The sequence below is a fragment of the Pleurodeles waltl genome, chromosome 2_2 (assembly GCF_031143425.1).
Source record: "Pleurodeles waltl isolate 20211129_DDA chromosome 2_2, aPleWal1.hap1.20221129, whole genome shotgun sequence".
NCBI classification, from domain to species: domain Eukaryota; kingdom Metazoa; phylum Chordata; class Amphibia; order Caudata; family Salamandridae; genus Pleurodeles; species Pleurodeles waltl.
Genome location: NC_090439.1, coordinates 1,169,581,476 through 1,169,595,119, shown reverse-complemented (window position 1 = coordinate 1,169,595,119; position 13,644 = coordinate 1,169,581,476). Strand labels below are relative to the sequence as shown.

The 13,644-nt window shown below is 46.9% G+C and overlaps 1 protein-coding gene across 4 annotated transcripts in view; it reads right to left on the bottom strand.

Moving 5' to 3' along the window:
• The window catches only part of MFSD3 (major facilitator superfamily domain containing 3), a 63,320-nt gene that overhangs the window by 30,162 nt on the left and 19,514 nt on the right, over positions 1 to 13,644 (bottom strand). For all 4 annotated transcript variants that reach the window (XM_069221155.1, XM_069221156.1, XM_069221153.1 and 1 more), the window contains exon 4: positions 3,756 to 3,862. In XM_069221155.1, coding sequence (XP_069077256.1) covers positions 3,756 to 3,862 — 107 coding nt within the window. The remainder of the gene's footprint in view (positions 1 to 3,755; positions 3,863 to 13,644) is intronic.

The window sequence follows — 13,644 nt, the reverse complement described above, 5'->3', positions numbered from 1 at the left end:
CCTTATCGTTACAGCAGTATTTATAGTTCTTGCAGCTGTATCTGCTGCATCCATAGAAGAACGGATTTGGTTGTTGGATATGTTTTGTCCCTCTTCAACCACTTGTTTTGCCCGTTTTTGGAATTCTTTGGGGAGGTGCTCGATGAGATGCTGCATCTCGTCCCAATGGGCTCTGTCATATCGCGCTAGGAGTGCCTGCGAGTTGGCGATGCGCCACTGATTTGCAGCTTGTACTGGAACCCTTTTCCCGGCTGCATCAAACTTTCGGCTCTCCTTGTCTGGAGGTGGTGCGTCGCCTGATGTGTGCGAGTTGGCTCTTTTACGAGCTGCTCCTACGACAACTGAATCTGGTGTCAGTTGTGATGTAATAAAAGCAGGGTCTGTGGGTGGTGCCTTGTATTTCTTCTCCACCCTTGGGGTTATTGCTCTGCTTTTAACTGGCTCCTTAAAGATTTGTTTAGCGTGCCTTAGCATTCCCGGGAGCATAGGAAGGCTTTGATAATTGCTATGGGTGGAGGACAGGGTGTTAAAAAGGAAGTCATCCTCGATAGGCTCTGAATGTAGCGATACGTTATGAAACTCTGCTGCCCTAGCTACCACCTGAACATACGCTGTACTGTCCTCAGGTGGTGAGGGCTTAGTGGGGTACGACTCAGGGCTATTGTCCGATACTGGGGCGTCGTAGAGATCCCATGCGTCCTGGTCATCTTGGCTCATGGTGGTATGAGTTGGTGATTGTGACGGAGTCTGTGCCGGTGATATATGAGTTGCCGGTGGTGGAGAGGGTGGTGGAGTTACCTTCTTTACCACTTTTGCTTGTGGTGTTTTTTCTTGTTGTTGGAAATCTAGTTTCCTTTTTCTTCTGATTGGGGGAAGATCTTGTGATCTTCCCTGTACCACTTTGTATAAAGATCCGCTTTTGCGTGTGATCTACAGCTGTTGTTTGTAATTCCTCCTCAAATCTGTGTTTTTGAAGTTGGGAGGACAGTGATTGTTCCTCTGAGTAGGAACTGGCTTTCGGTTCGGTTGCTGGGCGTTTTGGCACCGAAACCGTGTCTTTTGTTGTTTTCGGTTCCGAAGAGATTTTCCTCTTTTTCGGTGTCGTACCTTCTTGGCGTCGACCATCTTCGGTGCCGCTATCTCTGTGCCGAGCAGCTTCGGTGCCGCTGTCTCAGTGTCGACCCTTTTCTGCAGCAGTTTCTCGGTCCCGAGATTGCTGCGTGCCTGTGTCTCGACCTGAGTCGGACGATCTCGGCACCAGCTCGCCCTTTTTCGGTGCCGATGGACGGTCACCTACTTTATGGGTTGAGCCATGGCCTGTCGGCAGTGGCGTCCCCTGGGCTTTGTCTGTTTTTCTGTGTGATGCTTGTTTCGATGTCTTACTCACGGTTTCTTCGACGTCGAATTCTTCGGAATCCGATTCGTGGATGCAGAATGTTTCTTCTTCTCCCTCTTCCTCGAACCGTTGTTGTCCTGTCGGCGTGGACGCCATCTGCAACCTTCTGGCTCTTCGGTCTCGGAGCGTTTTTCTCGACCGAAACGCTCGACAGGCCTCACACGTTTCTTCTTTGTGCTCGGGTGACAGGCACAAGTTACAGACCAAATGTTGGTCTGTATAGGGATATTTACTGTGGCATTTAGGACAGAATCGGAACGGGGTCCGTTCCATCAGTCTCGATGTTGCACGCGGTCGGGCCGACCAGGCCCCGACGGGGGATCGAAATTACCCCGAAGGGCTACCGGAGCTCTTCAAGATTCGGTGTCGATTCTAATCTAACCCAATACCGAACGAAACAATACCGACGAATTTTCCGTTGATTCTGACTAACTTTCCGACCCGAAACACGGAGCGAAAAGGAACACATCCGAACCCGATGTCGGGAAAAAAACAATCTAACATGGAGTCGACGCCCATGCGCAATGGAACCAAAGTAGGAGGAGTCCCTCGGTCTCGTGACTCGAAAAGACTTCTTCGAAGAAAAACAACTTGTAACACTCCGACCCAACACCAGACGGCGGACTATGCACAGCATGTGTATCTGCAGCTACACATGCCACCGAACACAGATTTCCTGACGACCTGAACAAGAAGAAGGGCTGCTGACCTGAAAGCCCCGCAGAGAAGACGGAGACAACAACTGCTTTGGCCTCAGCCCTACCGGCCGGTCTCCAGACTCAACCTGCAACAGCGACGCATCCAGCGGGACCAGCGACCTCTGCCAGCTCAGAGGACTGTCCTGCAACCCAAAGGACCAAGAAACTCCTAAGGACAGCGGCTCTGTCTAAACAACAAAGAAGAAACCATCTTTAAAGGGACTCCAGCCTCACTCCGGAAGCGTGAGTCCCCAACACTCTGCAACCGACGCCCCCGGCTTGTGTCCAGAGAAACCAACACTGCAGCGAGGACCCCAGGTGACTCCCACGACGTGGACACCCTGAGACAACCTCCCTGCACCCCCACGGCAATGTCTTCACAGAGAATCCAGAGGCTCCCTTCTGACCGCGACTGCCCGGTAACAAAGAACCCGACGCCTGGAAAAAGCACTGCACCCGCAGCCCCCAGGCCTGAGAGAAACCAACTACTGGTGCAGGAGTGACCAGCAGGAGGCCCTCATCGTTGCCCAGTTGGTGGCTGGCCCGAGAAGCCCCCCTGTGCCCTGCCTGCATCGCCAGAGCGACTCCTGGGTCTCTCCATTGAAACCAATACTAAACCTGACACCTACTGTGCACGCTGCACCCGGCCGCACCTGTGCCGCTGAGGGTGTATTTTGTGTGCCTGTGTGTGACCCCCCCCCCCAGTGCTCTACAAACACTCCCTGGTCTGCTCCCCAAGGACGCAGGTACTTACCTGCTAGCAGACTGGAATCGGAGCGCCCCTAGTCTCCATAGGCACCTATGTTATTTGGGCCCTACTTTGACCTCTGCACCTGACCGGCCCTGTGTTGGGTGTTTGGGGTTGACTTGAACCCCCGACGGTGGGCTGCCTATGCCCCGGACGCTGAAGTTGTAAGTGCTTTACTTACCTGCTAAACTAACTTGTACTTACCTCCCACAGGAACTGTTGTTTTTTGCACTGTGCCCACTTTTAAAATGGCTTATTGCCATTTTGGCAAAAACTGTGTACATTACTGTTTTACTTCAAAATACTTCAAAGTTCCATATTTACCTACGCCAAGTACCTTACAATTGATGTACTTACTTGAATTCTGAATCTTGTGGTTCTAAAATAAATCAAGAAAATAATATTTTTCTATATAAAAACCTATTGGCCTGGAGTTAGTCATTGAGTGTGTGTTCCTCATTTATTGCCTGTGTGTGTACAACAAATGCTTAACTCTACCCTCTGATAAGCCTACTGCTCGACCACACTACCACAAATAGAGCATTAGTATTATCTATTATTGCCACTATCAACCTCTACGGGGAACCCTTGGACTCTGTGCACACTATCTCTCACTTTGAGATAGTATATAGTGGGCCAACTTCCTACAATGTACATTTGTTGATGCTCATACCTGCTGAGTTCATGTAAAGATATTAAAGTTTAACCCTAACCTCTGGCCCTCACATATGTCAGAAGGTTTCAAGAAGTATGTATGGTAACCTGCAACTGTTGCATGTTTCCAGGCATACCTGTGAAACCTTTGTGAATTCAAACAGGAAGCTGTGACAGTAAGAGTAACAGTTTACCACCATGGAAGTCCAAACAACAGTTGTTTTTGCTAGATGAGAATAACTTTCTCAATCACAATTACCTTTCAGAACACTGGACGTGCTGGTAAACATGAGGAGGATGATGGTTTGGAAGCCGAGGCTGATGAGACGCCAAATCAGTAAAGTCTTTACAAGTGAAAGCGCAGATCTGAAAGAGAGCATAGACAGTGACCTGATGGAGGAAAAGAGCCATGCTGAACGTTTATAGCACGCAGCGCATACTACCAACTACAGCTCTCAGCAAAGTTGAAAGCTGGGTGCCCAATTATGCTATAAGGTACAATCCATGCAAGTCTTTAAGGATAACCACAGAATGCACACTTACATACAATAAACCTAACAAACTAATTTAAGATATCAATTGTTATCCTGAAAATGTTGCTTTTATTTAATCAATCATTTAAATAGCACAACTGACCCTCATCGGTATGAAATCACAGTAGAATCCTGCAAAACAATAATGATGAAAGATTTCTAAACATTTCTCAGACAACTATGTGGCTTATAGCATGCTGCAGACGTCTGAATCCTCTGCAACACAAATTGTCTGCTTCTTCCCCACTTAATTATGTTAGCAGACTTTTGCCATGTCAAATGTGTTTGCACTTACTTTCATAACAAATATTGGCAAAACCAACAGGCCTGTCTAATGTACTAATTCATAATACTAATTGATCAAGGCTGTTACATGCAGTACATGCTTACTCGAATTGCCAGTCCAGGAGCCGGCATCTATCTCCGAGAAACAGAATTACATCAGAACTGGTTTCCAAATGGGGCAAGGGGTATTATATAAGTCACACACTGACCCAAGGAGGGTAGAGGGCATTTGTGCCAGGGGAGAGGGGGTGACACAGTCAGCATGGGGCGCAGACCTCTCATCGGTAGATCGACTGAAGGCTAACAGATCCTTTTGGCCCGAAGGCATGCCAAAGGGGTCCAGTTGAGTAATGAAAATTCAGTTCATAGCCTCTTTAAATTCTCTGAGCTGCTGAGGTGTCAATGCAGGGCTCAGAAAATCTGGTCTCAAAGGCATGAGGGTTGCAATCTGTTCCAGGACTGAGGACTGAGTTTGTGGCCTCACGGTACCTGGGGCTTTGTGCAACTCTGAACAATGGGAGCGGCAGCACAAGGAAGAGCTGTGTTCGGAGTTCTCGTGTTTTTTTTTACTCTTCTTAAACTTACTTGATGATCTTGACTTTGAGGATGGCTGGCCCTGGGAGCATGTCCACACCCCCTACTTCGATTTGGTCTTCTTCAACTTCTGTCGCTGTGCCACAACATACATCTTGGCTTCACGGTCGCAGACGATTTTGCAGTTTATCATGGTGCATTGCTGACACAATGCTGAATCGTGTTTGATGCCAGACACTAGAGACCTACCTTGTGTGGGTCATTCATTGACATCTTGTTGTGGCAGTCTGCACGCTTTAAATCCTGTAGTTTTAGGAGGGAACATGGCTCTTGCACACTTGAAATTTTTATTGCGGAAAAACACTGTTAAGTCTGACAGATTCGTATGGGCAAGCACCGGATCTATGCCTGAAGGTGTAGAAAGAAAGGAACTGACATTAGCGCATAGGTGGCAGAGATATAGTCGCCTCAAGACCACATCCAGGACCGGACAGACCCGACATATAGTCGCAGAATGCCACTGGCGCAAGGGAATTGCTATGAAAATCAATCAAAAAAGGGGACCTTTGTTAAACAAATCTGGACTTGGTCACAAGACCACCTGTCTGGGGAAAAAAAATGGCTCTGGACTTGCTCCCACTCTAGTGTCTGAGGAAATTAACAAGGAGCGGAATCTGCCATTAAAAACTCTATCAGAACTTTAAAAAATGGTTTTGAACCAAGTTGCCACTGGGCCCCATATTCATTTTTTTACTTAGCCACAAACTTGTATTGATTTCTCAACAATGACTGCAAAACAAATGTTAAGGTAATCCATGTAAGTGATAGCGTTGCTATTTACATTTCACATGTTTTACTTCACTTTTTATTCAATGAGTATTCGCTTTTTTTTTTAGATGTTGCATTTGTGTACCTTTTTCCTACACTATAGCATTCTTGCACAGTGCATAATGTGAACTAAGTTGCCTCTAGGTGTCTAGTGTCTAGGTGAGTTCAAATTGTGGGTGGGTGTTCACGACAGAGCATGACTGACAACTCTAGAGTTGAAGTTGAAGGCAGCGTTAGTGTCTGACAGTTGGTCATAAAAGGTGTTGAGACTATGCTTACATCCAATCCTCGGCCTCATAAGCGGCAATTGTAATTACCATTTTAAGTGAAAGTGTTTGAAAGAGTGTTAGAAATGGGGTCTCTGGTTGGCAGTCAGTTTGCTCTCTGTCCAAGCAGGGACCCTCACTCTAGTCAGGTTAAGGGAGTCACACTCCTAAGACAACCTCTGCTCAACCCCTTGGTAGCTTGGCACACGTAGACAGGCTTATCTCAAAGGCAATGTGTAAAGTATTTGAACCAACACACACAGTAATACAGTCAAAACACTGCAAAATGGACACCACACCAGTTTAGTAAAATAGGTAATATTTAGCTAAATCTAAGAAGACCAAAACGACAAAAATCCAACATACACAAATCAAAATATGAATTTTCAAAGTAAAAACACTCTTACTCCATAGAAAACAATGGAAACGTTGATTTTACACAAAGTACCTGATTTGTGTCAAAAATAAACTCGCACAGGTGAGTGTGCATCAAAAAAGTCAGCGAAGAGTTGATTCCTTACTGGCAAGTGAGGCCGTGCATCGTTCCTTCTTCGGTTGGGTAGGCACTGCGTCATTTTTCCTCTCCCGCAAGAGAGCGATGCGTCGATTTCTAGACAGGGCACCTTGGATCCACACAGGCTTGCGTTGATTTTTGACGCCCAGCGATGATGCGTGAGAAACCCGGCTGCACAGCGTTGGAAAACCATGCTGCATGGGGTTTGCGTCATCATCAGGAGCTGCAAGCAGGTTTTGCGTCATTTTCTCCACCCACAATGCATCGATCTCCGAGCCGCAATGCAGGTGGAGAGTCGATTTCAGCCGCGAAGCAGGTGGCGCGTCATTTTTCAGCCATGTTGCAGGTGTTGCATCAAAATTTTACCCGCATGGCTTCCTGTGCGTGGATGTCCGTCCTTTTTCTACAAGCTTCACCTTTCAAGGCCCCAAGGACTGGATAGGACACCACTTGGCACGGCAGGAGTCTCAGCAGAGAGTCCAGGTGCTGGCAGAGGAAGTCTTTGATTGCCCTAAGACTTCAAAACAAGAGGCAAGCTCAATCCAAGCCCTTGGAGATTCTTCTCAAGCAGGAATATACCACAAAGTCCAGTCTTTGTCCTCCTTCACAGGCAGAAGCAGCAGTATAGCCGCAGCTGCAGGATAGCCGAACAAAGCACAATCACAGGCAGGGGCAGCACTTCTCCTCAGCTCTTTTCCTTGACAGAGGTTTCTCTTGGTTCCAGAAGTGATCTTGAAGAAATCAATCGTCTGGGGTTTTGGGTCCACTACTTATACCCCTTTCGGCCTTTGAAGTAGGCAAACTTCAAAGGAAAGTCTCTGTTGTTCACAAGATCCTGCCTTGCTCAGGCCTGGCCCCAGACACACACCAGGGGGTTGGAGACTGCACTGTGTGAGGCCAGGCACAGGCTATTCAGGTGTAAGTGACCACTCCTCCCTCCACTCTAGCCCAGATGGCTCATCAGGATATGCAGGCTAGACCCCAGATCCCTTTTGTGCTACTGCGTAGAAGAGATTCACAAACATCCCAACTGTCAGTTTGACCCAGACAGGAAATCCACAAACAGGCAGCGTCACAGAATGATTTAAGCAAGAAAATGCCTACTTTCTACAAGTGGCAATTACAAAACTAACAATCTAAAAAACACCTTCACTAAAAGATGTATTTTTAAATTGTGAGTTCAGAGACCCCAAACTCTAAATCTCTATCTGCTCTCAAGGGAAACTGCACTTTAAGGATATTTAAAGGCAGCCGCCCCCCATGTTAACCTATGAGAGAGATGGGCCTTGCAACAGTGAAAACTGAATTTGGCAGTATTTCACTGTTAGGACATGTAAAACACATCAGGCCATGTTCTACCTTTAACATACACTGCAGCTTGCCCCTTGTAATGATATTTGGGTTTTGACCACTGACTTCACGTTGCACTTAGCCTAGCAGCACACTGTCACATTAGTGACCACCAGCTTAATTTTGCCTATTGACTTTATTTTAGCATTAGCCACCGCCACGTTAAAAGCTGCAAGTATTTTTCCATGCCCATGTTATGCAATGTGCTTTTTGCTTATGTTTTTATTCTGCGTGTCTGCACGTTCTTTCTCACCAAGGGCTTAGGCTGATAAGAGTGTGCTAGGATGATGTTTATGGTACGGCAGGGAACGGTTTGGTTTTAAGAGAGGGCACCTTGGGATCTTGGCCAATTTCAATGTCTTCCTTTTAAAACTAAGCCAGCATTTCTGAATAACAAATTGCGGAACGAAAGGGGGTGGGGGAGGTTCTAGAAATCTCATCTCTGGCTTGTTTAAGGTATATAAGAGACCCAGGATTGACAGTAGGGACATGTATAAAAAGGAAAGGTTTGGGCCTGGCAAGTGGATACACTTGCCAGGTCGAATTGGCAGTTTAAAACTGCACACACAGACACTGCAGTGGCAGGTCTGAGTAATGTTTACAGGGCTACTCATGTAGGTGGCATAATCGGTGTTGCAGGCCCACTAGTAGCATTTAATTTACAGACCATGGGCACCTCTAGTGCACTTTACTAGGGACTTACTAGTGAATCAAATATTGCAATCATGGAAAAGCCAATTACTCATACAATTTACATAGGAGCACTTGCACTTTAGCACTGGTCAGCAGTGGTAAAGTGCCCAGAGTACCAAAAACAAAGTCCAGCACACAGTCAAAACATGGGAAGCAGAGGCAAAAAAGACAGGGGAGACCATGCCAAGGATGCCAGGTCTAACGAGGACGTACACAACTGTTGAAATATTGTCAAGACTATAGGAAAAGTAAATGCTGCGCCTACAAGTGAGGAGCAACACAGATAGATTCAGAGAGAGGGTATGTCATCTTTTTATACTACCTAAAGCAATGGGTGTTAGAACAAGATGACTATGGCTTTACCAGGCAGAACAAGTGCTTCACTGCAGTCTCACAAAAAGTAGTGCTTTCTACAGTTTCCATTTGGAGTACTTTTAAATGAATAAACTACCAAGATAATAGCTTGCAAATGGGAGAATATAATCATAAAGCAATGTTGAATGACATGCCTAACAAAGCCATAAAACACCCTTGTGTGTGCATGGAAATCTTTGTGACATTGCTAAAGATCCCCATCAGAGCGATACTCTGAGGGAAAGCAGTCCCTTCCATCTGTAAACCAGTAAACACATCTTTTTTTTGCATAAAAAGGTGCCCAGTGTTGGTTGCAGTGAACAAGATATTTTACTTTTCACTGAGATTCATTAATTAATTCCACCAAAAGTCTAACAATTGCTTGTATACTTGAATGGTGTAATTTTCTTTAGATGACTCAAAGTTTCAAAACACAGAAAATATGAAAACATCATGTGAAATAAGAATTCTATGTTATCTCAAAATTGGTTCCCAAACTAAAGTTAGCAGGAATGTGAAGATTATAATGGTGAAAATGTACGAAGGGACCTTCAGAGCATTTAAGTCAAAGACCTCGTCTTGCAGTATTCCAGAATATGCCTAAACCTACAAGTGTCTAGGATTACGGAGTTTGATGATGCCGCATCCAGGTGCTTCTCATGTGCTGCTGCCTTGAAACCCCTTTTACCTTGAACACTGTTGTACTCTCAGACAGAGGGCCTGATTGCGAGCTTGGCGGATGGAGAACTCTGTCACAAACATGATGGATATCCCGTCCCCTGTATTACAAGTTCCATTATACCTTACGGAACTTGTTAAACGGCGGGCGGAATATCCCTCATGTTTGTGGCGGATTATCCCATCCACCAAAGTCGTAATCAGGCCCTAAGTGTGGGCTGCTAGCCTGTGCCACTCTACTGATATCAATAATGATCTGGTTACATACTAGTAAGTTACACTGCTTCAAAGCCTGTTTTTTTTTATTTCCACATTCCTTGCATACTGAGCTTTTGCTCCCTCTGATATAAGTTTTCCCAAACTAATTAAAAATTCCATCCCAACAATACCGCTTCCCTCTCCTGACACACTGCCCATCATCCCTCAAAAACGGAAGCTCAGCCTCCCCACTCGGTGTTGTTTCCAAGCTAAAATCAACATTTGAAGTTAGCAATTTACCTTCACAGGGATATGCAGGATGGGAAACCTGGACTGTGACGAAAAAACACAAGACTTAAGAGTAATGAAGATTATTGGTAAGTAACTGGGAGGATTACCTCCTCATCTGCATTTCCCGTCCCAGTCTTTATATACTGAGCAGATACTCAAGCCAACATTTTCAACTTGAACGTAGCTACTAATAGAAAACCCGAAACATAGATAGCATTTCAAACTGGTTCAAAACACTGAATCAAACAAATGCAGACCCCTCCTCCAATTATAGTTGTTTACGTCTCATGAATGTATGAGGGGTGGAACCATGGAGTAGAATTACAAATATCAGTCACTGAAGTTCCTGGGTAATGCTGCCCAAGACGTAGAAACCCCTGTGGTTGATTTTCCTTCAATCAATCAATCAGGTGTTATTTATATAGTGCAGCTTGTCACCCGAGTGTGATCCAGGCGCTTACTGCAGGTGTTTTTATTTTTAAATCAGGTTTTTGTTCCCTTTCTGAGGTGGGTCAGCGAGGGTGTGGTGTGGAGGGTGAGTGTGAGTGTGGCAAAGTAGCCTCTTTCTAGCTTGGTTACCCCCACTTTTGGCCTGTTTGTCAGTGTGTTTGATTGTGTTCACTTGGATCCTGCTAACCAGGACCCCACTGACTGTGCTCTCTCCTCTCAATTTGGTTGCTAGTAACCTTTTCTTCCCACAATTGGCTCACTGGTCCCCCAGGTACGTCCCTAGTATATGGTACCAAGGTACCCAGGGCATTGGGGTCACAGGGAATCCCTATGGGCTGCAGCAGTTATTCTACCACCCATAGGGAGCCCATGCAAAGGGTTCTGCAGGCCTACCACTGCAGCCTGCGGGAAACGGGTGCATGCACCCGTTTTACTACAGGTCACTACACCAGGTCACTATAAGCCACCCCTATGGTAGGCCCTCTCAGCCCAGAGGGCAGGGTGCAGGTACCTGTGTGTGAGGGCACCCCTGCACTAGCAGATGTTCCCCCACAAACTCCAGATCCATTTTCCTGGACTTTGTGAGCGCGGGGACACCATTTTATCCGTGTACTGGACATAGATCACTACTCATGTCTAGCTACATAATGATAACTCTGATTCTGGACATGTTTGGTATCAAACATGTTGGAATCATACCCCAATACTGTTGCCAGTATTTGAAGTATGATTCCATGCACCTTGGGGCTCCTTAGAGGACCCCCAGCATTGCTACCACCAGTCTTAAAGGATTTTCTGGCAAGCCCAGCTGCTACCACCCCTCAGACTGGTTTCCGCCCTCCTGCTGCTTGATCTGATCAAGCCCAGGATGGCAGAACAAAGGATTTCCTTTAGGAGAGGGAGGTAACACCCTCTCCCTTTGGAAATAGGTGACTCTGGGAGAGCTAGCCTGCCCAAGCCACTGGTTTGCTTTGAAGGGCACATTTGGTGCCCTCCGTGCATAAACCAGTCCACACCTTTTCAGGAACCCTTAGTCCCTGCTCTGGTGCGAAACTGGACTGATAGGTGCTTAACTGGTTAGGTGAGGAAGCCCCCTTTCAGGGCTATTTAAGGTCTCTCTCTTGGGTGGGTCCTCAGATTCGGCTTGCAAGATTCCAGCAGGACTCCTCTGCAACCCATGCTTTGACTTCTGGCCTCTGGGACCGCGACTGGAACCTCCAGGACCCGACAAGCTGCTTCCAGGAAGAAAGCACTCTTCCGCAACATTGTTTCCATGGCTCCTGCAAGCTTTGAAACAGTTTCCTTGCTGTGCATCCTCAGAAGATAGCAACTCTTCAGCCTGCACAAGAAGAAGAAGGAATCTCCCTTGGAGTGAAGGAGTCACTTCCCTGCAACCGCAGGTACCTACGACAAGCGACGACCGGCTGTATGGATCCCTTCTCCTGCTGAGCTGCATGGATCCTGCATAACGGGTGGTGGTCCAGAGTAGTCCTCTTGGTCCTCTCTGCCAGCTGTCCAACTTTGGTGGAGGTAAGCCTTTGCCTTCCCAAGCAGTACAGCACCCCCGTGCACTGCGTCTCTTGCAGCTGCCAAGGCTTGTTTGCATCTCCTCCAAGGGATCTTCAGGCGACGTGTAGCTCCAGCCCCAGCACTCCATCCTGTAGAGCACAGCCCCCGCTTGATTCTCCTGCAATGTGGGATTCTCTTTTATAGTGCTGCGTGGGCTCCTTCAGCGACTCGTGTCCCCGTCCTGTGGGACTCTTGTGGTGCTGCCCTGTTATTCATTACAGTTGACCAACTCCTGCATCCACAGCTGGGTGGGTAGTACCTGCTACTCCTCCTGGACTCCACTGTGACTCCTGGACTTAGTCCTCTCTCTCCACAGGTCTTCTTTCTTCAGGAATCCACCGCTGGTTTTCTTGCAGTCTTCTCTGGGTGTCTTCTTTTCCTCCTTTTGAGTAGTTTGGGGAAAATCCAGTGTTTTACTCCTGCATTCCGGGCCGCTGGGGGGAGGGAGGGTACTGTTTTACTTAACTCTGTGGTTTTCTAGTACTCCCAGCTCCCCTCTACACATCTTACTTACCTAGGTGGGGTATCTTGTTCGCATTCCATTTTTTTTGTATATGGTTTGTGCTTCCCTTAGGCTCACTATTGGTTATTATTGTTTGCACTGTTTTCTAACCTTTTCTATGCCTATTTTTGATTGCAAGTATATATTTAGTGTATTACTTACCTCCTGAGGGTGGGTCACCTGTTTAGTACTCTGTGGTGATTTGTGCCAAAAATAAAGTACCTATATTTTTGTACAACTGAGTGTTTTCTTTCATATGTGTAAGTGCTGTGTGACTGCAGTGGTATTACATGAGATGTGCATGTCTCCTAGATAAGCCTTGGCTGCTCATGCACAGCTACCTCTAGAGAGCCTGGCTTCTAGACACTGCCTACACTTCACTAAGAGGGGATACCTGGACCAGGTATAAGGTGTAAGTACCATATGTACCCACTACACACCAGACCAGCTTCCTACAGTAAGGACATTCCAGGCTTAGGCGGCGAGGTGGGAGAAGGTGCAACCTCGGATGTGGAAGCAGTATATGTGTGGTATCAGTGCAAGGGTGATGTAGGACGGGCGGAGGTTCCTAGTGGGTAGGTGGAGGTGAAGGCGGTGGTTCAGGTAGTTGGGTCCTTGGTTATGGAGGGTTTTGTAGACATGGGCCAGGAGCCTGAAGTGGCATCTTTTCTGGATCAAGAGACAATGGAGGTCCTTCAGGGACTGGGTGACGTGGGTTCTCTTGGGCGGGTTGAGGGTCAGTCTGGCAGCTGCGTTCTGGAACATCTGGAGTCTTTGCATGACTTCGGTAATGGTGCCTGCATAGAGTGCGTTGCCGTAGTCCAAATCGGCTGGTGATGCACTTGAGCTGAGAGACCACGCCTCCCCCTGCTTCTCATAAGAGACCACAGTGGCTTGCTTCTGCCATCTATTGACTGTCACTGATGATACTCGCAGGCCTTGGCCTGAGGTACGAAATGTAATTTTAAAAAAAACTCAAGCTTCCTAAAAGGTTCTGTCCTGGCCAGTTAAGGTGGAAGGAGCGGGTAAATAAATTGTGAACAATCAAAAAAAGAAGGGATCTTTGATACAAAATCCGGATTTGGTCACCAGACCACCAGGTC